Source organism: Mercurialis annua, linkage group LG8, assembly GCF_937616625.2.
Source record: "Mercurialis annua linkage group LG8, ddMerAnnu1.2, whole genome shotgun sequence".
Taxonomy (NCBI): domain Eukaryota; kingdom Viridiplantae; phylum Streptophyta; class Magnoliopsida; order Malpighiales; family Euphorbiaceae; genus Mercurialis; species Mercurialis annua.
The window spans coordinates 41,462,689-41,488,272 of record NC_065577.1 but is presented as its reverse complement, the minus strand read 5'-3'; the positions used below and the strand labels follow the sequence as shown (position 1 = coordinate 41,488,272).

Here is a 25,584-nt window from a genome sequence, read left to right as displayed (position 1 = left end):
CGTTGAGAAATATCAGACATCGAAGTCTTGTAAAGGTACTAACTGTGTGTTCAAGAATTGACAATCAAGGTAATGACTTCAAGGCACCGGTTTACGAGTTCATGGTCAATGGTAGTCTGAAAGAATGGTTGCATCCATCTTCGATAGACAAAAAACAAGAAGTAATGAAGAACTTAAACATTCTTTAGAGGATAAATATTGTTATTGATGTTGCTTCTGTGGTTGAATATTTGCATCATAATTGTGAAACTGCACTAGTTCATTTTGATATCAGGCCAAGCAATTTTCTTCTTGACGAAAATATGACTGCTCGAATTAGCAATTTCGGGCTGGCAAAATTCCTTTTGGAATCAATCCAGAGCAATTCTTCTAATCAAGCGAGTTCTGCTGGATTGCGAGGAACTATCGCTTATGCTCCTCTAGGTATGCATAGTTTTTTTTTATCTTCTAATGCTAACTTTATTTGCAGAACTTAAACTGTTTTCCCCCCTGCATTTTAAAAAATGACGCTGACATTTAGATATTAGATAATTGGGTTTTTTCCCATTTAATTCCCCTAAAATAAATTATTTCCCAAATAGTGCCTCACCCCCCAATCCGCAAGTATGACTTGCGGATTCACCATGAATCCGCAAGTCATACTTGCGGATTCCCCTTAATCATAGATTAAGGGTATGATTAAGGGGAACTTGTTACTTTGATTCCCACATGGAATCAATTAAATTAATTCCCATGTGGGAATCAAACCCACTCCCTATAATTTTTTTTTTAAATTATGAATTTAAAAAAAACACTCCGCTCTTTATAAAATTTTAAAAATAAAATATTAATTTCTAATACTTTTTCGATTTAAATTTGCGATTTTATAATTTAAAAATATCGGAGTAAGGTGTCGAAATTTTAAAAGTGACAGTGTAATATTTTCTTGAGAACTACAAGAGGTGAGTGAATATTTTATTTACTTTATTTTAAATATAAATTATTCGTTAATTGTTAAAAATTAGTTTAAATTAAAAAAAAATTAGTTTAAAGAATTTAGTGTATCTGTAAAATTCTAGGGATTAGTCAAATATAGGAAAATATTAGTAAGATTTTTAGCATTTTATTGTTTAAAAATGTTAGAAAACCGTAATTGTTAAAATTGTTGATCTATTATTTAGTGTTGGTAAAATGATAGATATTATTAAAATTTTTAACACTTCACAAAATACTTCGGTTTGATTGTAAAAAAAACGTATAAGATAAAAAAATATTTAATAAAAGTTTTATATAATGCTCGTAACACATATAAGACTTCTCTTCTAGGGTTTGGCCCACGAGAAGCAACCCGCAATTCAAAATTGCGGATCGCTTCTTATATAAGATGGAAATTTTCATTCCCATCACTCGCACAATTAAGTCAAAAGAAAACGTAGAGAGAAAAGAGAACGTCAAGTTTGTATGAGAGTATTTTCTTTGGAGTTAAATCGAAGTGTTTTGCGAAATGTTAAAAACTTTAATAATACCTATCATTTTACCAACACTAAATAATAAATTAACAATTTTAACAATTACGGTTTTCTAACGTTTTTAAACAATCAAATAAAATACTTAAAAATTTAATATAAAAAGCGGAGTGTTGTTTTTTAAAATTTATAATTTTTTTAAAAAAAAATTATAGGAAGTGACTTTATTTCCCACGTGGGAATCAATTTAATTGATTCCACGTGGGAATCAATTAATTGTGTGGGAATCAAAGTAACAAATTCCCCTTAATCTATGATTAAGGGGAATCCGCAAGTATGACTTGCGGATTCATGGTGAATCCGCAAGTCATACTTGCGGATTGAGGGGTGAGGCACTATTTGGGAAATAATTTATTTTAGGGGAATTAAATGGGAAAAAACCCTTAGATAATTGAAACCATTAGGGGGTTTCAGTTACATGAAATTAAAAATATTACGGCAGAAATAATGAATTTTTTAAGATACAAAGGAAAAATAGTAAATTTTTATCCAGTAATTATCCTGAATTTAAACCTGATACAATATTCTGATGTGAGTCTCTGTCAGAATATGGACTAGCTAGGAACTGCAGTATCGACATATGGCGATGTTTATAGTTATCGAACTCTTTTGTTGGAAAGTTTTACCGGAAAGAGGCCGACTGATGAGGCATTAAAAGACGGCTATAACCTTCACAAATTCTCAGTATCAGCTTTTTCTAATGGAGAGCCCGAAGAAGAGGTTATAGATCCGGTTCTCGTTTAGGAAATAGTCCAATCAAAGATGACCCTAAATTCATCTTATGGTAAAATTGGAGGAAGCAAAAACAGTTAAGGAACTTTAACAGAGTGCTTGATGTCCATAATTGGCATTGGAATTGCTTGTTCTTCTGAAAATTAAAGATGCAGTAACAAATCTTTGTGTGATTAGAGACAAAGTTCAGGCCATTGGTGCAAGTTAAATCCTTCCTACAAGGTAAGTATTATTGTTTCTTGACGATTCGAACTCAAAAATTGTTGAGCTTAGATGAGGCGCTCTTACCACTTGAGTTAACCCGTTTCGTGAGGCCCTAAATTAATAATAACAAAATTGAACGGCCAAAACAATTAAGTTGGGAAAAAATTCCGCTATTTTATGGACGAACTTGAGCTTTTAATATTATAAAAATTAAACATAGACTCGTCTAAGCCCGTAAAAAATATATATATATTAAAGCCAGGCTTGAATAGTGTATTTAAAGCCCGAAATCTCTAATTCGAGCTGCTCCTTGATTCTGCAGGTTCAGCAGCTTAAGAGCTACCATTTTGCAATTTCCACCAAGAATTCCATAACTATACACATCACCAAAGCCACCGATGCCGATCAGATTTTTTGATGAGAAGACATCAGTGGCCTTATAGACAATGTTAGATTATTTTCTATCTTGAAGAGTTGTTCTTATGCATTCAACTGTTTAGAAATATTCTTTATGACTCTTGATATTTGCTTAGTTGTTTAGAGAGTAATACATATTTTGCTCATATCAGCTTTACGGTAATGCTCAAAAAGCAAAGCTGGAGGGCTGAATTTGAAAGATTTGAAGGCAAAAAATTATTTATTCCAGGCTATTGATGTTATGTCAGCTTTACGGTAGAAATAATTACGAAAATAGAATAAACATATAATTATAATAATCCACAAAGCAAATAATAAGTTGAAAATTTAATTTGGAGAAATTAAACTCCTTGAAAATGTAACCAGATGAGGCAAATAATGCCTTGGGAAATTGGTAATCTTAACAATTTTATAGTCTTCTTCTGCCTCTAAATCATTCAGGATCAACAGGTCAGCACCAACACCACTATAACTTTCAATTAGGAAAATTGTTTTGTTCATATAATTAAATGGCAAAAGAGTTACACCACGGACACTTATACCGCCTAGTCGCGGTATGGTAATAACCTTAGTCCATGAGCTTGTCGCTCCGAATTCTTTCATTAACCAGATGGTGAACGAGGGAGTCCGACCTTCGGCCACTGCTAAACAAAGACATCCTTGCAAAACACCCAAATCCAGCAATGTAAAATCATTGTAATAACAAGGATGTTCCATCTCTGTTATCGTTTCGTTTGCTAGAGAAAATGAAACTATCTTGGCTGTCTTAAACTTACCTTTCGACACTTGTTCTGGTGTACAACAGTGCATATGCACCCAATTCAGAGATCCATTTAGATTTACGGCATTCTTGCGCTCACCAAATACACCGACATAATTAAACTTCCGCCAACAATTTGTTTTCACAGAAAGAATATTAATTTCTTGCCACGGCTTTCGATCAGAGCGAAAAAATGTCTGTCGGAGAAGTACCTTGTAGTCATCCGTTGATGAATCATAACCCAAGTCGTAAAAAGAACCGTTGGGCGTAAAATCACAGTATTTAACATCCTGTAAACTACGACGCTCTCTAGTCGAAGGGTTCAATAAAGTTAACTGACCATAGTTATCGCAGTTTCTCACGAGTAACAAGCCATCGCAAGCCGCCAAAACTTTCGTGCGATTGCATATAGGTGGATTAGGAATAGGAGTGAAGAGTGATTCCATTTGTGTAGATTCTCCTGAAATTAACTCATCAAAAAAGGGTCCACCATAGAAACTATAATACTTGTCCGAACATTGGAGTTGGAGAATCAATACCTGATCATGTGATCGAAGGAGATGTAATTTTTTAAAGTGAGAATCATTGATAAGAGAATACCATGATTTTGATACGCATCTGAAACGTAGTACCGACTTGACGGGGAGATACGATAGTATACCACAAATAACGTCTATCGGTACGTCTCCGGCATCGGCAGCTGCGCTGAGGAGCTTCTTCATGGCCTTCTTTTTATGAGTTGCCGCAGATAAAATTTATTAGCTGCATCTAATACAGTTTATATAGAAGGTGCGGGAAAAACTCCTAATTGAAAAGGAATTCTAATACAGGAAGCATAATGTTCTAATACAGGAAACTTAATACAATTTCTAATATAATTCTAATTGTCAAGACTTGGCAGCCAAGGAAAATTTGTTTTCCTTTGATACTGCAAATTACATCTTTTGAAAGGCAAAAACTTACCTGGGCTGTGATCATCATCATCATATTGATAAAGCAAAAGCCACGGAACTTTAGTCGATATAAGAGATTAAACATATTATAAGTAAGATCTTAAAATATATTTATTACATATATAATTCTACATTAAATAATATACTATATACATTAACATATATGATTTTAACTTTTTTTAATTATTACTAAAGATGTATGTGTGTGAGTATTCATATTATTTTATATTTACTATTTCAATTTTTTCATTATTTTGGTATTCTGTCTTTACTATTACTTATCAATGCGATGGTACTCTTTAGCAAATTTTGATCAACTTGGAATAATTTCAAGTTCGAATAATTTCAAGGATTTCAAGTTCGAATAATTTCTTTGGAAAATTTTGATCAACTTGGAATAATTTCTTTAGCAAATTACAATCAACAATCCGATTTTGTGTGCGCAATTGTAAACAAGGATCTTTTTTTATCTATAGATGTAAATATATTTATATTCTTTGGCAGCAACATATAAACACCCATCAGAACTTAAATTCTATGGTCTAAGAAATAAAAATCAACCAAAAAAAAAAGCTGCCGCTACTTCTAGATTTCAATACTTTACTTATGATTTAAGTCATAAATTAAAACTAACTTTGTGAAGAACAAATTCAATATCAATATCATAAGCCGGCCTTTGCCCATCAATATTTAAGATAAATAACTAGCAAACAGCACCAGTAATGTTATTTTTGCTCAATAAATAAAAAATACCTTAAATTAGCATAAAAATAGTTCTTTAATTAATTTTCTTGACCAATTCAACACCGTCTTCTTCATTATGAAAAAAAATCTAGGTACAGTTTGACGGTTGAATTTGTACCTGCTCCAATGAAGAGGTTGATGTAGTAAATAATGTACTAACAGTTCAAGAGTCGAACATCACAAGAGTTTTTACTTGCTAACAATTCTTCTCGTCTTCACTCAGGCCTATATCTATCAAACTCTTCTATTAATCTTATTTTTTTAAGAAAATAATTTTCTTATTTCTCTTATTTTTTGATCATTAATAAAAAAATTAAATAAATCAAACTAATCAAATAATAACTTTTTTGGTCAATTGTAATTTTTATTTTTTATTGAATTAAAAATAAATTTAAAGACTTAATTTAACTTTTATTTTATTAAATATATTTTGACTTAGTTTACTAACAATAAAAATGAAACAAACAAAATTAAAGAGTTAATAACATTTAAAATTACCACTTACTCTAAAATAAAAGAATTTAAAATCATATTATTTTTTAAATTTTTTGCAATTATATCATTGTTCAAAAATCACAATTTTTTTTGATATTTATAAACTTTTGTAATTATATCTGTAACATCTAACTTGTTGAATCACGTCATCTTATAAAAGCCACATCGAATTTTCGGACAATAATGTTATTGCAAATAATATATACTTAAAAGATGCTAATTGAAATTGACAATTTTAAAAGCCATGGTAGAATTGTAATTTACTGTAAATATACTGAGTTTAAATATGATTTATCCATAATTAAAATATTAAATAGCAAGAGAGCTGTAAATGATCCGAGCCGAGAGTGTTCAAGTTCAACTTGTTTAGCTAATAAAGTGTTTATGTTCGGTTCATGTTCGTTCGACCTTTGAACATGGTGTTCATGCTCAGTTCGTTTTGATTTTATTGTTCAGCTCGTGTTCGTTCGTTTTACTTCTAAACGAACAAGTTCTCGAACGAGCTCACGAGCAAGTTCGATAAGTATCAAACGAGCCCGTTTAAAGGCTTTATGATTATCAATAAACTAGGTCGATGCCCGCGCGATGCGCGGGTGAGAATTTCAACTTTAAACTTTAGTTTTAATTCATTTAATTATGAAAACAGTTATGTAAAAAAAACTCTTTAAATTCCAAAATTTATAAAAAAAATAACTAACCTTTCATAAAAATAAAGAACTAACATTTTACAATATTAAACCTTAATTAAATTAAATAAATTACTAATATTTTTTTAAAAGTGTTGTTTATGTTATTATAATAGAAATTGAAAATATTTATGGAAAAATAGTATTTCCTCTGGCACAGTGGCACTTGTCTCATCAAAGAAACAGTATAGTACACATATAGGAAATTAAAAATAGCTCATAAAAATGTTATAGACCCAAAACTAAGAACTTGGTGGATTCTCACTAAAAGCATGATATTAACATGTAATACAACGACTGATATTATGAACATCTATTTTAATACAACGATTGAATTTCACAAAATAAATCAATAATAAGCAAATACATGTATCCCTTACCAAATTACTACTAAAATAACTGCTCTTAGTGACACAAATTTGTGACGGAAAAAATCCGTCACAAATTTCTGACGGAATAGTGAAGAATTTTTGACGGATTTTAAAATTGTGACGGATTTGTGAGGGAAATGTCCGTCATAATATTTGTGACGGAAGTTTTCGTCACAAATCCGTCACAAAAATAGGTGACGGAAAATCTGTCACAAGACCGTCACAAATTGTGACGGATTTGTAACGGTTTTGCCGTCACAAATGTTTGTGACGGAAAATTCCGTCAATTTTTTTTTAATTTTGCATAGACTCACAATTCCGTCACAAATTTGTGACGGAAATATATCTGTGAGAAGTTTGTGACGAAATTGTGACGGTTTTTAACTGAAAGCCTAAACGCATCGTTTTGCTTTTGTACAACCTAACCCTCGTTTTTTGCTTCTAAAAAATGAAGCCCTAACAATATCACAGATGTCGTTCTCCTTCTCCCTCACATCAGCCGTTAGCAATTTCTTCTCCAGGTGATCATACTATTGTTTTTTTTCCTTTATTAGGTTAGATTTGTTTTAGTTAATTTTTATGTTTGAGGTTTGTTTAGTTGTTGAACTTTTGAATTCACATGGATTTAGGTTTATTTTTGGGTGGACAAACGCTTCGTATTGGTGGCTACTGTAGTGATTGCTTCACTTGTTGTTACGTCTCTCTTGATTACTTTTAGTTATTGGAATTTTTCAATTCAAATGGATTTAGGTTTAGTGATTTCTATATTCATAATTGTGAATTTGAACTTTAGGTCAAAATACTTTTACAGATTTTTCCCATTTCAATTGGATTGTTCTGATTGTATTCTTAGGAAATTATTCATTTTTCTAAGATATATCATCAGATTTTTCCCATTTCAATTTTTAACAGTGTGAAGGGCGAAGGCTGTTTCAATTATTAACAACCATGGGATAACTATCCATGATTCAAATTCTGATACCTATTCCTGACTAGGTTGTGTCGAACTGATTTTTACTGATTCTGATGGATTGATTTTATTATTTTTACTCTCAGGTTGTATTGTATCATCTGTAGCCGGATGTACTTTAGCTATGAGCAAAGGGTTTATGCAGTCCTTAATTTATTTACGGGTCCGGAGCTAGTTATTCTTTATTAACTTGCTTAGTATTACTGTTAGAAAAATGCTTCCTTGTTTCTTAGTTTTTTTTATAGCTTGAAGTGTCATTAGATTTTGTCTATTAGTTGCTGCTCCACTTGTTAAATGTTGGTGTTGATGTTGATTTAAGCTAGTGTTAATTTTTTTGTTCTTGTTTGCTAGTTTTTTTGTTCCATGTGCATGTATCCTTGTGAATACAAAGTGTAATCAATGTCTTCAATCGGATTTAAGAGTCCATTTTCTTTCACTGTGATTTGATGTTTGTTTTGAAATTTCTCTATAGAAGGCATGTTAATTTTATTTTATTTTCTTTAATTTGCAGGAAGATATTGAGTTGATGTTATCTATTAATTTAGATTTATCATCAATCTTGATATGTAATAAGAGGAAGATTTGGAGAAGTGAATCCAAGAGGAATGACCTTCTATGATAATCTTATGGACAATCTGTTAATCAGGGGTAGCTTGCAATCCCCCCTTTTGATCATTTAAGCTTCATATAGGTAAATGTGCTAAAACTGATATTTGACTTGAAGTGCTTGTCAATTGCCCAAAACAAATTGCATAGCTTAAACGTAATCCATTCCCTCTCTAAGCTTACTACAAGTGCTCCCCCGCTTTCTATTTTTCTCACTTAAAGGCTTTTTGTCTTTCTTTGTTACTAATACTATGTAAATTGTAAACATTTTGTTTTGTAGGTGTTGAATGCTGGCAAAAATAGCCTTACATCTATGGATGAAGTTGCATCTCTTATTGCCTTACGTGCTTTGATTTTAAATGGTAACCTCTTTTTTATTCTTTCGTTAATTTTTTACTGTTTCTGTTTTCAAAGGTTAATTGTTCTCTCTACTCAACTTGTGATTTTGTTTTAAAAAGAAGTTACTTTATTGTTGCTGACAATGAGATCATTTCCATTTTTACGTTAAATCAACTCAAAGAAATTTAATAGTCTTATTGCTCACTAAATTTTTAATAAGTGTATAGATAAGCATCAAATGTCTCATATTCATATATGATATAACTATTTTTCTCTTGCATTGTTGTCTAAGAATACAAATATGTTTTTAACATGTACAAGTAAGCATTTATGGTAACAATGATTGATATGTGTATGGCAAGAATGAAAAAGTTAAAAGATGCATTCAAAGAATTATTATTAGTTCGCTACGTAAATATCGTCATTTAAAATTGACCGATAGGCAAAAAATTGAAAGGATTATAAAGGAATGATGAAAATAGAAGATCTTTGTAAAAAGTTCGCTTCATTTTTTTTGTCTTTTTTACATTGATCAAGATTTGATGTGAGTTTTTTCAATTGGTACTTTGTGCAGGGACTATAATATTTTTGAGTTTGCTTCGGTTGAATTTGGTCATCCACCTTTCATATAGTAGCAGGTGAAAACTGAGAAGGAATGAACTACTTGTGACATGGAAAATATGAAATTCTTGCAATGATTAGTTTCTCTGTATTATGGAATTGTTGTATTATGTAATTTTTGTCATTTAGGTTTCTTTGTACTTGTAAGCAGTGGTATGGATAATTAATGTACCTTTTGAATTAATTGATACTCCCTCCGGTCCATAATATTTGTCGCATTTGGCTTTAACACAAGAATTAAGAAAACAATTAATATGTCTTAATTTGTAAACACTTTTACTAAGTTAACTCTATATTGAAATTTGTTTACATTTATGACTAACATTTTCATTTGTTTATTGTATTCTTTCAATAAATTAATAAGGGGCAAATATGGAAAAATAGCAATTAATGCTCTCTTGATATTATAACATGACAAATATTATGGACCAAAAGAATTTCTCAAATGCGACAAATATTATGGACCGGAGGGAGTATTAATTTTATTGTTTTCTTTTTCAAATATTTCTGTAGTCTTTTAAATATTTTTACATTTATTGTTATATAATTATAATAAATAATATAGGTATAAAATTGAGAAAATTAAGATAAATACTCTATTTTTATAAATATTTATAAATTCTACCTCACATTCAAAAAGATAAACAAAATACTCTTCATTTTTTATGTTTTCTATTTTTACTCTCAGACTAATTTTAATTATTTTTTTACTTTTCTAATTTAAATCGAATACTCTGTAGTTTTATTTTTTTACTCTTCGATTTCTCCTCCTATTTCCACTGTTTCTTTCTCGTCAAACACATAACCTTTATTTCTAGTTTTGATTTGTTCAGTCTTTGCAGCAGAAAGCGGCGGCACCGGATGGATAATAGATCGACAACGTCTGCAAGAGAAAAGAGCTTAGATGAGGAGTAACGGTGGAGGCAATCTTCGGCGGCGGCGGTGTAACGGGTGGCGGTGGATGGATAATTGATTTCTTAAAGATCTTGCTGTTTTTTTCCATTATGAGGATCGAATTTAATCAGATGGGAAAAAGAAAATGGAATCTCCATTACCATCATCGAATCCTTGGCAAGAAGTATTTCTTGCGTTGCTGTTTGTGCTTGCTTTTGTTGCCGGTAGAATAGATTCTTCTGGACAAATTCATCTTTGTTGTAGGTATTCTGTTCTCTATTTATTATTTTCAATAATTGATTTCTGCTCTTTTTTTTTATTATTATTATTGTTATTATTATGAAAGCAATATTCAAAATAAATGATCTTTTGATAGTTGTAAATGTATCGCCTGCTTATTTGCAATGGTGAAAAAAAATGACCTTTAGATGTAAAATATGATTTTATAGGCAGCAACTGGTTTCGATGATGTTTATTTTATTAAGTAATCTTCATTCTCAATTTGCTTGAAAGTTAATTGTTGTGTTGAGTTCTTAGATTTACTGCTGCAACGTCATTAACTTATGTAAATAGGAAAGAGTGTAGTTGTTGTATTCTTTTCTTTCCAATTTCAAGTTTAGTGGTTATATATTAAGCTACTACTTTATCACTAATCTAATAAAATTACAAAATGTGAATATCAAGTGAAAAAGTGACTAATTTATTACTGAATATTGTTACAGGGTGATTTTACAAAAATTGATAAATGTGGTACTTAGAAAGTAGCTTTTGCCCGGCAAGGTCATTTTCGGATAGTTATTAGGCATTTTATGCCTTAATTTGTTTAGCTGTTGTTGCCATCTTATACTACAATTTAGTAAGTTTTGTAGCCACGATTATGATGCTGGCAGTTTGACTTATGTAATGAATTTGTTCCTCTTATATTAAATTAGTATTTTTAGATAATTTCAATTTGTCTACATATTAACAGTATTTAATTTTGGATTCACTAAAAACTTTTTGAAATATTTCATGGTACATAATTGAGTAATAAATTTATGATAAGGTTGTGATAAGATTATGATAAGGATATGATAATATTATGATAAGACTGAGAATATTATATAAAAATAACAAAAATTTATGATAAATTTATGATAAAGTACGTAAAATATTTTTGAATAACAAGATTACAATAAAAATTATGATATTGTTATAAAAATATTATATAATTTAACATAAATTACGTAAAATAGTTTATATAAAAATTATAAAGAAGTTATGATAACTGTATGACAATATTATGATAAGGGTATGGAAATGTTATATAATTTAACATAAATTATGTAAAGTAGTTTATATAAAAATTATAAAGAAGTTATGATAAGAGTATGACAATATTATGATAAGACTATAATATTATTATGATAAGGGTATGAAAATGTTATATAATTTAACGTAAATTACATAAAAAATTATAAAAAATTGTAAAAAAAATGATAAGTTTATGACAATATTATGATAAGGCTGTGATAATATTGTGATAATACTGTGATAAAACTATGATAATATTGTGATAAGATTGTGATAATGTTATTTGATTTTGCATAAATTATATAGAAAAATTATGATAATATTATGACAAGATTATGATAAAATATATATTTGAAATTTATGATATAATGAATACTTTTTGGTTTATCTTTATGAACGTTGGAATGTTTTTCAACATATATAGGTGAAGGCTACTGCTTATTTGGCAAAAAAATATCATTTCCTTTTTGTTTTTGAATTCTAAAATGGAAAGTCTCAAATGATGGCAAGTCAAAGACCTTATATGAAAGGGAAGATCATTTGCGTAATACCCTTATAAACAAATTTATGCAAAAATAATGAGAAAGGTTAGAAATTATGATAAGGTTATGATAATATTATGTAAAATAGTTTATGCAAAAACAATGAGAAAATATCACAAATTATGATAATTTTTATGATAGTATTGTGATAATGTTATGATAAAGTATGTTACGATAATATTATGATAAAATACGTTATGATAATATTATGATAAAGTACATTATGATAATATTATGATAAAGTATATGATAAGATTATGATAAAGTGCGTAAAATAAATTTGTATAATAAAATTATGATAATATTATGATAAAGTTGTGATAATATTAAGATAATAAGGTTACAAATTATGATAAGGTTATGATAGTATTATGATAATGTTATGATAAAGTACGTTATGATAATGTTATAATAAAGTACGTTATACTAATATTATGATAAAATGCATTATGATAATATTATGCTAAAGTAGGTTATGATAATATTATGATAAAGTACATTATGATAGTATTATGATAAAGTATGTTATGATAATGTTATGATAAAGTTATAATAAAGTACGTAAAATAAATTTGCACAATAAGATTATGATAATATTATGATAAGGTTATAACAAATTTATGATATTGTAACAATAAAATTATGATAATATTATGACATTGTTATGCTATGAAAATGTTATCTACTTGTGCATGAATTATGTATTATATATAAAAATTATGAAAAAGGTACAATATAAATAATAATATAATAGTTTATTATTATCATAATATATAATTAATATAAATAAATTTTATTAAATTTTAATTATTTTATTTAGTTCATATATATTTTTAAATTTGATATCAATATAATAAAATATTAAATTAGTAGCATATATTTTAAAATTAGTAAAAAACTTTAATAATATTTCAACCAATGAAAAGGAAATATCAAATTTATTGATAATTTATCGTCTGCGCATTTATTATTTTAAAGAATGAAGAAAAAAGAAAACTAAATGAGCAAATAAAAAGAAGGCTCAAATTTAGTTAGTCATTTGTAGTAGGCAATTGGGCATGCAGTACGTGTGTCAGGATGAGAGAGAAAAAGAGAAAGAGGGGTGTCAATATGTCAAGCTGCATGCATCATATGATTCAGAGTAAAATTTTAATATTTTAGGATACGGAGGGTATAAATATAAAAGAGTTAGAATGATAAAGTATTTTCTCTATCTTTTTTTTATTGAGGTAGAAAATCAAATTATTTTAAAAAATAGAGTATTAGCTTAATCTTCCTTATAAAATTGCCGCTAAATTTAATGACAAATTAGTGATGGATATTTCCTTCACTAGTGTGATTTTGCCACAAATCCGTCACTAATTGGTGACGGATTTGTGATGGAATTGGACGTCACAAATTTGTGACAGATTTTTCAATAGTGACCAATGAACTTTGTGATGGAAAATTCCGTCACAGATCCGTCACAAATTTGTGACGGATTCTATTTTCCGTCACAAATAATTAGTGACGCTCAAAATGGTAACAGACAATAATCCGTCACAAACAACAGTTTGTGACGGATTTGTGACAGATCTTTCCGTCACAAACCAGCTGTTTTTTTGTAGTGAATGTCAAATATAAACATTGAAGTCACGCTCAGTTTCTTCATAACATGATCTCACTCCCAGATGTGATATGTCTAAAAATCTAAGTGAAACTAAAATCGATATCTAGCTATGAAGTTTAAATAAAATCTCATATGTTCAAACAAATAGTCCACCAACTTGAGAAAACCTTGTCCTACCTCAAGGGCTATCTGGAATCTCCTTCCCAATTCAAGACTTTTTTTACTGCTACATTCTACATTCATGAAAACACATAAGCTTATCAGATGATTCTACTTGGATTAAAATCTTGATTATATTTCTTGCAGGAAAAGAAACTGCGTCTATACTTTGAATATCATATAAATATACATCAAGAAAGAACAAATCAAATGTAATATCATATTTTAAAGTATAGATATTAGTTAAATTTAATTGATGTCAACAATTACGGTACATACATATTAACATCGCAAAATCATATAAATGGTACCTCTAAAAGATCGATCTCTCTCAAAACAAAACTTTACTCTGCTAGAACTTGGAAAAAGTGAGAATTCCCGAGGGCTGGCCGAGAGACAGCATTAGGAATGGGAGATTCTACCCTCATGATTCAATTGCCATGTATTTAGCTATTGAGCCTCAAAGTTTATGTTTTTAGCTGGAGTTTCTAACTAGTATGAATGCGCTAACTATGGATATGATGCCGGAAATAGACCGATTTTATTTGTTTATAGAGCTCTGGTTAGAAAGCATAAAAATATGGACAATAGTTTGCTCAATAGCGATTACAATGTTAGTGGTACAAAATTTCAAAGAAAAAGTAAAGTTTAAAACTCTTTTCTTAGTGATTTAAATATCAGTGGCACAAGCTTTTGGACCCATTTAATCGAGCACCTTATGTACATACGAGTCAAAGTATAGTAATGCTATCGGTACAGCGGAACAACTTCAATTTCGAATATTGAAAATTAAGTCTTACCTGTGTTGCCGAGCTGCAGATTTTTTGATCCGAGATTTTGGTTTGCCAGAATCTCGTTGTTGAAGCTTAGTTTTATGGAAAATCGAAGATGGAGAAAGGGTTTTTTGGTGAATTTTTGTGGTTGAACCTGAATGTTGGAAGTCTTTAGATGTTAAATACCGCTGCAAATGTTGAAATCGATTTCACTAAAATAGATTAAATGCCGTGCCGTGTAAAGTTTATTTCATAATAGAGATCAATTTGCGGAAGAAGCTTTAACGGTTCGTAGTTTGCTAAAATATATAGTGCCACTTGTCGGAATTGTGTTAGAAGTTAATTGGGAGCTCAGGATTATAATATAGTATAGATAGATTATTCAGTCCATATTAGTAGTATCAGAGGCAAATGAGATTGTGAGAGTTTAAACACACACCTAAACAAAACAAGAGTAGTACCCTTATTTTCTACAGCCAGCCATTCCTCATTTTGATGGTCATTATGACCATGGCAGCATGCTCATAGAAAACTTCTTAAGATCTAAATTGAAAGATTTGAAGGCACAAATTATTTATTCCAGAATATTGATGTTATAACAGCCTTACGGTGGATACGTAGATTAGCCTTTTATGAGGTTATATTGCAGTCCGTTGTCTAGAGGAACAAAGCTAATAAGAAACAAATCAAATCTCAACCAACATTCATTTTTGCCTCTTAAAATACACATATTATTGTAATTAAAACTCACATTAAAAAAGTTAAATGAACTCAACAATTATAGATAATATTACTATAGACAAATAATAACAAAAATAGAATAAATACATAATCCACAAAGCAAATAATAAATTGAAAATTCAATTTGGAGAAATTAAACTCCTTGAAAATGTAACCAAATGAGGCAACTTATGCATTGGGAAATTGGTAATCTTAACAATTTTATAGACTTCTTCTGCCTCCAAATCATCCAGAATCAGCAGCTCAACAGCACAATGATATAATCTGTCACTTAAGAAAACTATTCTGTTCATATTCTTTAGTGGCAATAGAGTTATATCATTTGAGACATCAGCTCTATCTAGTTGTGACTCTATGGTAGTAACCTTAGTCCACGAGCTTGTCTCTCCGAATTCTTTCATTAACCAGATGGTGAGCGAGCGTGTCTGATCACCGATCACTGTTAAACAAAGACATCCTTGCAAAACACCCAAATTCAGCCATGAAAATTTATTGTAAGAATAAGGATGTTCCATCTCTATTATCGACTCGTTTGCTAGCGAAAACGAAACTATCTTGCTCGAAAACATACCTTTGGACCATGGTGAACCCTTGCAATAGCGCATATTCACCCAATTCAGAGATCCGTTTAGATTTACAGTGTTATAGTTGGTAACCGTGAAATCTTTAACCTTCCGCCAACAATTTGTTTTCACGGAAAGAATATTAATCTCTTTTCTGGCCTCGCGCACAATTCCACGGAGAATATTTGTCCGTCGGAGAAGTACCTTATAGTCATCCGTTGACAAATCGTAACCCAAGTCGTAATCAGATATGTTAAAATTACTGTTCGTTAACATAGGAAGATCCTGTAAGTAACGACACTCTCTAGTCGAAGGGTTCAATAAAGTTAACTGGCCATAGTTATCACAGTTTCTCAAGAGTAACAAGCCATCACAAGCCGCCAATAATTTGGTGCCATAGCATATAGATGGAGCAAGAATAGGGGTGAAGAGTGATTCCATTTGTGTAGATTCTCCTGAAACTATATCATCAAAAAAGGGTCCGTCATAGAAACTATAATACTTGTCCGGACATTGGAGAACCAATACCTGATCATGTGATTGAAGGAGATGGGATCTTTTAAAGTGAGACTCATTGATCAGAGAGTACAATGATTTCGATAGGCATCTGAAACGTAGCACCGACTTGACGGGGAGACACAAGAGTATACCACGAATAACGTCTATCGGTACGTCTGAGGCGGCGGCCGCGGCGGCTGATTTGGGGAGCTTTTCCATTGCCTTCTACTTTAGGTGCGAAACTCGTTAACTTTAATTTTATTAATTTATTATAAATATAAAACGCAATTACTTTAACAAAGCTGAAATTATTTGACTAGTTTTATCAATGTTTAATGAAGGTTATTATATTCTTGTATTTATAGTGGTGTAATTGTGCAATTCCTATCAGATTATGTATTTGTTTTTCGTAATATGTCCTTTTAATATTTGGAAAACCCACCTAATTTTTAATATGTATTCTTGAAGAATAAGGAATTCCAACTTTGTATTTGTTAAGCATAAGTATTCTTTGATTTTGTCTATACAGAGTCAACAATGAAGAAGACGGTGCCGAATTGTTCCGATCGCGATAGCGATCTTTTATCTGAAATCGCTGATCGAATAAATTGCATGCGCGATTTTATCATCTTCGGCGCGGTATGCAGGTCATGGAAATCAGTTGGTTCCCCGGAGAAATTCAATAAATCCACCAAAGTTCCATGGCTTTTGCTCTCTAGTCAATGATGGAACCTTTTTTGATGATACAGTTTCAGGAGAATCTCCACAAATCAAATCACTCTTAACTTGGATTCCTACTCCACATATATGCAATGGCAGGAAATTATTGGCGGCTTGTTACTCGTGAGAAATTGGGTTGATAGCCAGTTAATTTAATTAAACCCTTCGACTAGTGAGCGTCGTAATTTACAGGATGTTGAATGATGTAATGTAACAGTTCTTATTATGACTTGGATTATGATTCATCAACGGATGACTACAAGGTACTTCTCCGTTCGTCAGAGGAAATTAAAAACAAATTGTTGGCGGAAGGTTAAAAATTCAGAATAAATGACTACAATCTCCATTTTCGATTGTAGCATTGCATTGATATTTGTTTTAACCCATCTCCATTTTCGATTGATTTGGGGATTAATTGGCAGATAAGAGGTGGCAGCCATCAGAATTTTTAGCGCTATATTGATTCCCATATCTTACAGTTCATAAGTATTGCTGCATAAATGCAATTGCCTCTCTCGAAAAGAATTTCTGATATAGCCAAATTATAGTGATCAATCTCTATAACCGATTTCCAAATAAGCCGCAAAATTAAGAAACTGATGGATTTACATTCTCGAAAGTACCAATCGAGAGAGCACGAAGTTGAGAACCAAAATTTTGGTTAGATGCTGAAGTAAATAACTGAATAGGAGAACAAATAGATGGTTAAACAAAGCCTGCAAGTAGAAACAACAGTGATGCCTCGTCTCCTAAGATTGTCATTAGTCGAATTGTAGATCCGGAAAGAGTCCGGTAAGGCGAGCAAGGAAGTGTTAGCTCCCGATCCATAGGTAGTAAGAGTGTGAATTGAAAACATAGAAATATGTTAAATGATCAAATTGAACGATCACCTCTTTTGTAAATAAATTTTTCTTTAACTCAATTATTTTATTTTTATGTATTAATTTATTGAGAAAAAATAAATGTAAATTACGCCAATAAATATTTAAAACGTAATTGTAAAAAAAAGGAGTGGACATGGACTGGTTAACTAGTTCATGAGTGTTATTTATAAACCAGTCCATGATATAATGGTTTCTAAAATTAAAACCTTAAATCTAAAATTTAAAACGGTTAATTATTTAACTGATTAACTATTTAGACTGATTTGAATTTTTAGTTTTATGATTTTTAACAATATGACCATAAACAATTAATTTTTGTAGAATCAACTTTAGATATAAGAATTACAATTCTATTCCATTTTTTTAACAAATAATGATCCTTACGTTTTTTTTAGTTACAACAAGTGATACATTTTACAAATAATATAAGTTAGCCAATATTTATATTTTAACATTTAAGCTATAATTTGTTTTACAATGAATCAGTATACTAATGTAAAAATTATTATAATGTTATGAAGTAAAATAATTTAACTGTTTTTATATTTATAATAAATTAAGGAGTTTAGCAGAAACAATATAAATGCAAAGCCCTAGCAAAACCCTTAAGTTATTGATATCTGCGCAACTCATATGAAGAAGGCAATGGAAAAGCTCCCCGAAGCAGCAGTCGCGGCTGCCGCCTCAGACGTTCCGATAGACGTTATTTGTGGTATACTATCGTATCTTCCCGTCAAGTCGGTACTACGTTTCAGGTGCGTATCAAAATCATGGTGCTCTCTCATCAATGATTCTCACTTTAAAAGGTCACATCTCCTTCAATCACGTGATCAGGTATTGGTTCGCCAACTCCAATGTCCGGACAAGTATTATAGTTTTCATGGTGGACCTTTTTTTGATGATATAGTTTCAGGAGAATCTAGAGAAATGGAATCACTCTTCCCTCGTATTCCTAATCCACCCATATGCAATGCCACCAAGTTATTGGCGGCTTGTGATGGCTTGTTACTCATGAAAAATTGTGATAATGGCCAGTTAACTTTATTGAACCCTTCGACTGGACAGTGTCGTAATCTGCAGGATGTTAAATATGATTTTGCGTCGCCAGGGGGCAGGTGTTGTTACGGCTTGGGTTATGATTCGTCAACAGATGACTATAAGATACTTGTCCTGGCAGATTATCACTTTGAAAAGGAGCGCCGGTTAAAAACTGAAACTAAACTTTTTTCTGTGAAAACAAATTGTTGGCGGAAGGTTAAAAGTCCCGGAATGAGCAACAATAATGCCGTAAATCTAAACGGATGTATGATTTGGGTGAGTACGCTGTATTGGAAGTCCAATGGTATGCATTTGAACAAGATAGTTTCATTATCACTAGCAGACGAGACGATAATAGAGATGGAACATCCTTATTATTATTACGATGAGATTCCATGGCCGGATGTGGGTGTTTTGCAAGGATGTGTTTGTTTAACAGTGGCTGGTTCACGCTCGCTCACCATCTGGTTAATGAAAGAATTTGGAGTAACAAGCTCGTGGACTAAGGTTATTACCTTACCCAACCTAGATTTCAGACGTGCAACTCCATTGCCAGTTAATCATATGAACAAAACAGTTTTCCTTCTTGACGGATGGGTTAATGGTGTTGAGCTGTTGATTCTGAATGATTTAGAGGCAGAAGACTATAAAATTGTTAAAATTACAAATTTCCCAAGGCGAAATTTTCCTCATCTGTTGACATTTTCAAGGAGTTTAATTTCACCAAATTAAATTTCCAACTTATTATTTGCTTTGTGGATTTTATAGTTATATTATCTGTAATTGTTTAGTTCATTTGATTTTTGTAATGTGAGTTTTAATTATATGTGTATTTTTAATTAGAACGGTATTTGCTTTTTTGCGCCAAATTCCAAAGGCAAAATGAAAACCGTCAAGAAATATGGCCGCATTACTGCGGAGGAGGGATTGGTGTTTACAGCGGATCATTCAACCCGTTTTTCAGTGAGGAAGACTCGGGTTATGGTCGTTCTAGTCAATGACCCTCATGTTAAAATCTGATCTTATTTTTTTGGTTAAAGGCTTCTGATTTTGTTGTTGAAGTTCTAACTTATGACTGAAATCATTAGTAAACAGCAATACCTTATGTTTTTGATTGATTTTTATCCATTAGGCAGTAAAGTTTAAAATCTGATGGGTTTCTCAATCCTATGTGTATGTAGTTGTCACAAATTCATAGATAAAAAGATTAGAAGGTTTGTTTTCATATAAAATTCTAAACTTTCGCGCTTTTGACAAAAGCACAAGAATTAAAAGGCCTAATTATTTAAAAAAATCCCAATTTGTAACATTTTTTTTATACCTTCACATAGGAAAAAGTTCATTTGTACTATTTTTTTGATTTTCCGTTCTTCATCTCTACCCTAAAATTTAAAATTTTTACAATTAAATTAATTAAATGATGAAAACATTATAAATAATTAATAATATTAATGTTTAATTAGAATATAAGCTAAATATAAAGGATCATTTTGAATATTTTTACAAATGAAAAGAGGTCAAATTAGCTTTTTAGGGTAGAGACGAAAATGAAAAATCAAAAAAAGGATACAAATGAACTTTTTCCTAGGTCAGGGTATAAACGAAAAAATGTTATAAGGTGGGATTTTTTTAAGTAACTAGGCCTAATTAAAACGTTACAGCCCACACCATATGTTTTCTTAAATTAACAAAAGCACAATGTTGGGGTGGAACAGCAAAGTTCGATATGCGTTTTAGTTCATATTTTAAGAATGTATCTGCTGCTGTTACCATGAATACATTTAAGGAATTCTCGGTGTCTCGAGCTACCATCGAATCAGATGCATTGAAGGTGATTAACGCAGTTCGTGATGATAAGCGGGCCTTGTCATATTTGGTTATTGCTGATAAAAAGATTAGAAGAGATTGATTTTGAGAAGGGAGAAAGTAAAGAGGTGAAAAATCTTAGAAATGAAGCTTTATTTTCGGGATTTAAGTCTTTTTACTTGGCTCATGAATCGAAGAGAATCGAGATTTAAGTCGAATAACATATACTTTGCTGATAAATTTCAATATAATCATCAAATCGATAAAAGATTAGATTATTTCTTCTTCTTATTTTTAATTTCTAAGGTCTTATCTTATTTACCGTGTAAACTTAACATTATTATAAAGTTATAGTTAGAAAGTTTAAAACTTATTGTTGAAATATGCCTATAATTTTAATTCCTATTTGTAATGAAGTATTTGGGTAAAGAATAACTTTATTATCATTGGCCAATTAGGATGAGAATGATTTTTTCGATTTATTGCGCCAAATTCCAAAAGGAAAATGAATGATGTTTGCTGAGATTTGATCGGTTCTTCATTAGGTGTTTACATCGAAGCTGTTTTTTAAAACATTACATCCCACATCATATATTTTCTTAATTTGGAATTAGTCCGATCTTATTTTCCGACTGTTCGAAGGTCATGTGGCCAATTGGAGGAGAAAATGACTATGGCACTATGTTAGACGACATCGTGTTCAATTAGAAAATGACTATGGCACTATGTTAAACGACATCGTGTTCAATTAAAAACTATCAAATGAAAACGACATCGTGTTCAATTAAAAACTATCAAATGAAAACGACATTCTTAACAAAACCTTTTTATTTTTTTCCACTAGCAAAGCTATCAATAAGTACCGGTATAGAGTTGTGCTCCTAAAATTTGAGCGTCGATAGAAAATTTCCAAAGAGTAGAAGATAAAACGCTTTGGGTCTAGAAGAGATTTTACTGCTAGTGGAGATAATAGCTAGTAGTTAAATTAATCAAAACCAAATGCCTATAATTTAAAAAAAAAAAAAAATTTAACCGATCAAATAACTCGATTAATTTTGGTTAAACCGATAAAAATATAAAGAATTATTGGATGAAAAATAATTCAGTTAAAATGAAAAATATTCAGTTAAAATGAAGAAAAAAAACATGTCTTAAACGAGTATAATCTGCTATTTAATCGTGTCACAGACGAATTAATCTGTTTATGATCCAAACCTATCTAATTTCATATTATGTCATGTCGTATAAACGGATCACCGCTTTTGTTAATAAGTTTTTTGAGTCAATTTTATTTTTATGTGTCAATTTATTGATAAAAAATAACTGTAAATAATTCCATTTAATAATTAAAAAACAATTGTAAAAATTTAAAAGTAAACTACTTTGATTTAGTTACGTAATACAATAGTAGAGCCTCTTCCTCGTCATCGTTGCTAAGCCATTCATAACAAGGATTTATAAGCTCCAGAGAGCTAATTCCGGCCGGTGGAGATTACTCCGGCCGAAATCATTGACAAGGTATTGGTTCATTTATCGACATTCATGAACTTTGTTTTATTATCTAACATTTAGATTAGTATCACTAAATTAGGTTCAATTTGTGATTTCAATCATTAAACAAATCAATTGTTATTATTCTTGACGATCGGTTCCGTTTAGTAATACCTAATCGTCATTGATAAACAAAAAACTTCCCCAATTTAATTTTTAAAAAATTTAAAACCCTACAAATTTGTTCAATTTCGTTAAATTAGAGATAAATTAGGGTTTCTTGGCAAAATTAGTGATATCTTATTCATCTGTAACAGATTTTCCCTGTTCATTCAGATGATGAAGATGGTGCCAAATTGGTCAGGTTTAGATAGCGATCTTTTATCAGAAATAGCTGATCGAATATGCCTGCGAGATTTTATCGTTTTCGGCAGGGTATGCAGGTCATGGCGATCAGTTGCTTCGCCGGAGAATTTCACCAAATCGACCAAAGTTCCGTGGCTTATGCTTGATCAAGATAAAGATGATCGCAGCCGCCGGCGTAAGTTTTTCAACCTTTCAGAAGATGTAATTTACAATATCAACCTACCAAAACCTCCACGTAAAATTCGATCATTCATCAGCGATATAGAGAAATTGAATCCTCCGAGGAAGTTTTTTCTCAATTCTAAAATCAAGGAAGAAAGATATTTTTTGAGTTCGAAAGGATGGTTGTTGATAGTTGAGTATGAAACACAATTAATTCTTTTGAATCCCTTTTCGCTTTCAAGAATTGACCTGCCACATCCTTTCCCTCTCTCAAAAGATTATCCGATTGATAAAAATAATACCGTCATCGAGCCTTATATCATGAATTTCGCCTTATCCTCCAGTCCAAGTTCGTCACCAGATTTTACAACCATGATTATCTACCGTCTAAATAAAAAGGGCAGGGCAAGATTAGCATTTTGGAAAAATGGAGATCGCGACTGGACTGATATAGACCTGATGTTTTCTTCAGAGTTTGTCGATATGACTTACCACAATGGTCGATATTATGCTGCTTATCTTATCGATATTCGAAACGATGCTGCTCATCCTATTGATTATCAATACGGATACGTCATTCATGAGATTGACATTCGAAACTCTGCATCTGTTTCGATACGCACCAAGTCATTTACGAATCCCTCTTTGAAGAATTTTTTTCGATTTCCATTTTGGATAGTGGGATCATCTCGAGTGCTCATGATGGTCGTTTGGATATCGGAGTCTAATTGGGAGATAAGAACTGGCCGGCAGGTTTATTTGCGCAATATTTATACTCATGTCTCACCTATTATAGTTGAAGAGGTTGATTTTCAGAAGGGAGAAAGTAAAGAGGTGAAAGATTTGGGAGATGAAGCTTTGTTTTTGGGATTTAAGTCCTCTTACTTGGCTGATGTATCGAAAGAGTTGAGATTTAAGTCGAATCACATTTACTTTGTCGATAACTTTCAAGTTAATTGGCAGTACGAGAACAAAGGTGTTGGTGTTTACAACATAGTATCGACTAAGCCGCTTTTTAGTAAGGGAGATTGTGGTTATCGTTGTTCTAGTCAATGGATTGAACCAAGACCATGATTTTTAGTATCTTATTTATTGTGTAAACTTGACATTATTGGTGTTGTTTGTTAGTTATTTATCTTTATTATTTCTGCTTCATAAAGTTTGTTCTGCTTTATGACTAGATAGAGAAAGTCCATAACTTCTGAGTTAAATCATAAGTAAAACTTTGAAAAATGGGGTTTTAGATTGTTATTTTAAGCTTGAATACTAGATGCAGTTAAGCGTGACAAATGATTATTTTTTTTGATTGATTTTTATATTAGACAGTAAAATTTAAAATCTCATGGCATGCTGCCAAAGAATACAAAAAATTGCTGTTGGTTGAGATAGCAGTCATGAAGAGCTAATAAGTGCTGAGATCTGGGAGGAGACTAGCTTTTAGCTCGAGCGTTTTCGCCCATAGAAAATCATGAAACAGCTCGAGCTACTGGTGAGGAGTTGGTGCTCGGGGAAAAGGCTTGATTGGTGAGCCATTTTTTGAGGTGGAGATTCATTGCTTGATAATTGAACTTGATTGGTATGATCAGAAATAGTAAATGAATCATTCTCGTCTTCAAGAATAGTATGGCAGCTATGAGCTGGGGGTGTGCCCTATTCGAATATATAACTATATTATTTGACCGAATCAAATTGAATGTTTAGTTTGGTTTGATTTTTTAATAATTTGGTTTGGTTATAGTTAATAATTTTTAAACATTTGGTTTATTCGGTTTTGTTTTAGATTTAAATTATGCAAATATATGATCAAACTAATGATGAAGAGCTTGGCATTAAGAGCTAAGTTAGGTTGGACAGAATTAAGCAGGTGTTCTTAGAAGAAGATGCAGCTAATATGGCGAGAAGAAATGAAGCCAGCCCGTCTAATGCTGGAGTTTGGAATAATATCTGGAAATTATCGATTCCTCTGAAGGTTAAACATTTTTTATGGCGTATTGCCCATAATACTCTTGCTTGCAATGTTAACCTTGCCAAGAAGAAGGTCCAGATATCTACCCACTGTCCGAGATGCCATATTAAGGAGGAAAGTGATATTCACTGTCTTAAGGGGTGTGAAGTAGTCCGAGGTATGTGACGTCTTTCGCCGCTGAGTCTGAGAGTTGACAGATTTCATATTACAACTGCTCCGGAATGGCTCTCTTTTATGCTAAGTACACTGAAGAGGGAAGAGGCTCAGGTCTTTGTTATGTCATTATGGCTCATTTGGAATGATCGTAACAATGCTGTTTTTGAAAATCAGCATATGCCGACGCCATTAGTTTTTAACTGCGACTGACAGCAATGAGAATAAGGGGGAAAGGCAATCAGGCATGGTCCCCTCCGCCTCCTTTGTGCCTGAAAATAAACACTGACGCAGCGGTTTCAGTTAAGAGGAGATTATCGGTGTTAAGCGCTGTTTGCAGGAACTCAGCAGGTGACGTTATTCGCTGTGGAGTTTCATGAATAATTTTGCAGATCTGCATAGTCTTAGAGCAACCCTTTATTATTTGTTCCGCATTTATGATTTATAGAATTGTCATCTGATTGCGGCACTGTATCTTCTTTTTTTTTTTTCCATAAGTTTCCTGTTTGATTACGTTTTTGAC

At 31.4% G+C, this 25,584-nt stretch overlaps 5 protein-coding genes and 1 long non-coding RNA gene across 6 annotated transcripts; 4 read left to right on the top strand and 2 right to left on the bottom strand.

Annotated features, from left to right (window-relative positions):
* Positions 1-302: 302 nt before the first annotated feature.
* Positions 303-2,859, top strand: LOC130014982 (LRR receptor-like serine/threonine-protein kinase EFR). Its single transcript, XM_056104195.1, has 3 exons — positions 303-423; positions 2,068-2,237; positions 2,764-2,859. Exons 1-3 carry the CDS (start codon positions 303-305, stop codon positions 2,857-2,859), a joined length of 387 nt encoding a protein of 128 aa, XP_055960170.1.
* Positions 2,860-3,173: 314 nt separating this feature from the next.
* Positions 3,174-4,572, bottom strand: LOC126659987 (F-box protein CPR1-like). Its single transcript, XM_050353320.2, has one exon. The coding sequence runs from the start codon at positions 4,338-4,340 to the stop codon at positions 3,186-3,188; it is 1,155 nt and encodes a 384-aa protein (XP_050209277.1). The 5' UTR covers positions 4,341-4,572; the 3' UTR covers positions 3,174-3,185.
* A 2,445-nt stretch (positions 4,573-7,017) lies between these two features.
* On the top strand, positions 7,018-9,587 carry LOC126659988 (uncharacterized). The gene is made up of 4 exons (XR_007635173.2): positions 7,018-7,388; positions 8,349-8,528; positions 8,724-8,805; positions 9,357-9,587. It is a non-coding gene; the product is annotated as an uncharacterized LOC126659988 (long non-coding RNA).
* A 5,946-nt stretch (positions 9,588-15,533) lies between these two features.
* LOC126662103 (F-box protein CPR1-like) lies at positions 15,534-16,694 on the bottom strand. Its single transcript, XM_050355991.1, has one exon. It carries the CDS (start codon positions 16,692-16,694, stop codon positions 15,534-15,536), a length of 1,161 nt encoding a protein of 386 aa, XP_050211948.1.
* A 2,019-nt stretch (positions 16,695-18,713) lies between these two features.
* LOC126662102 (F-box protein CPR1-like) lies at positions 18,714-19,849 on the top strand. The gene has a single exon (XM_050355990.1). It carries the CDS (start codon positions 18,725-18,727, stop codon positions 19,847-19,849), a length of 1,125 nt encoding a protein of 374 aa, XP_050211947.1. The 5' UTR covers positions 18,714-18,724.
* Positions 19,850-22,341: 2,492 nt separating this feature from the next.
* Positions 22,342-24,101, top strand: LOC126660797 (F-box protein At1g10110-like). Its single transcript, XM_050354475.2, has 2 exons — positions 22,342-22,441; positions 22,732-24,101. Exon 2 carries the CDS (start codon positions 22,751-22,753, stop codon positions 24,014-24,016), a length of 1,266 nt encoding a protein of 421 aa, XP_050210432.1. The 5' UTR covers positions 22,342-22,441; positions 22,732-22,750; the 3' UTR covers positions 24,017-24,101.
* Positions 24,102-25,584: the final 1,483 nt, after the last annotated feature.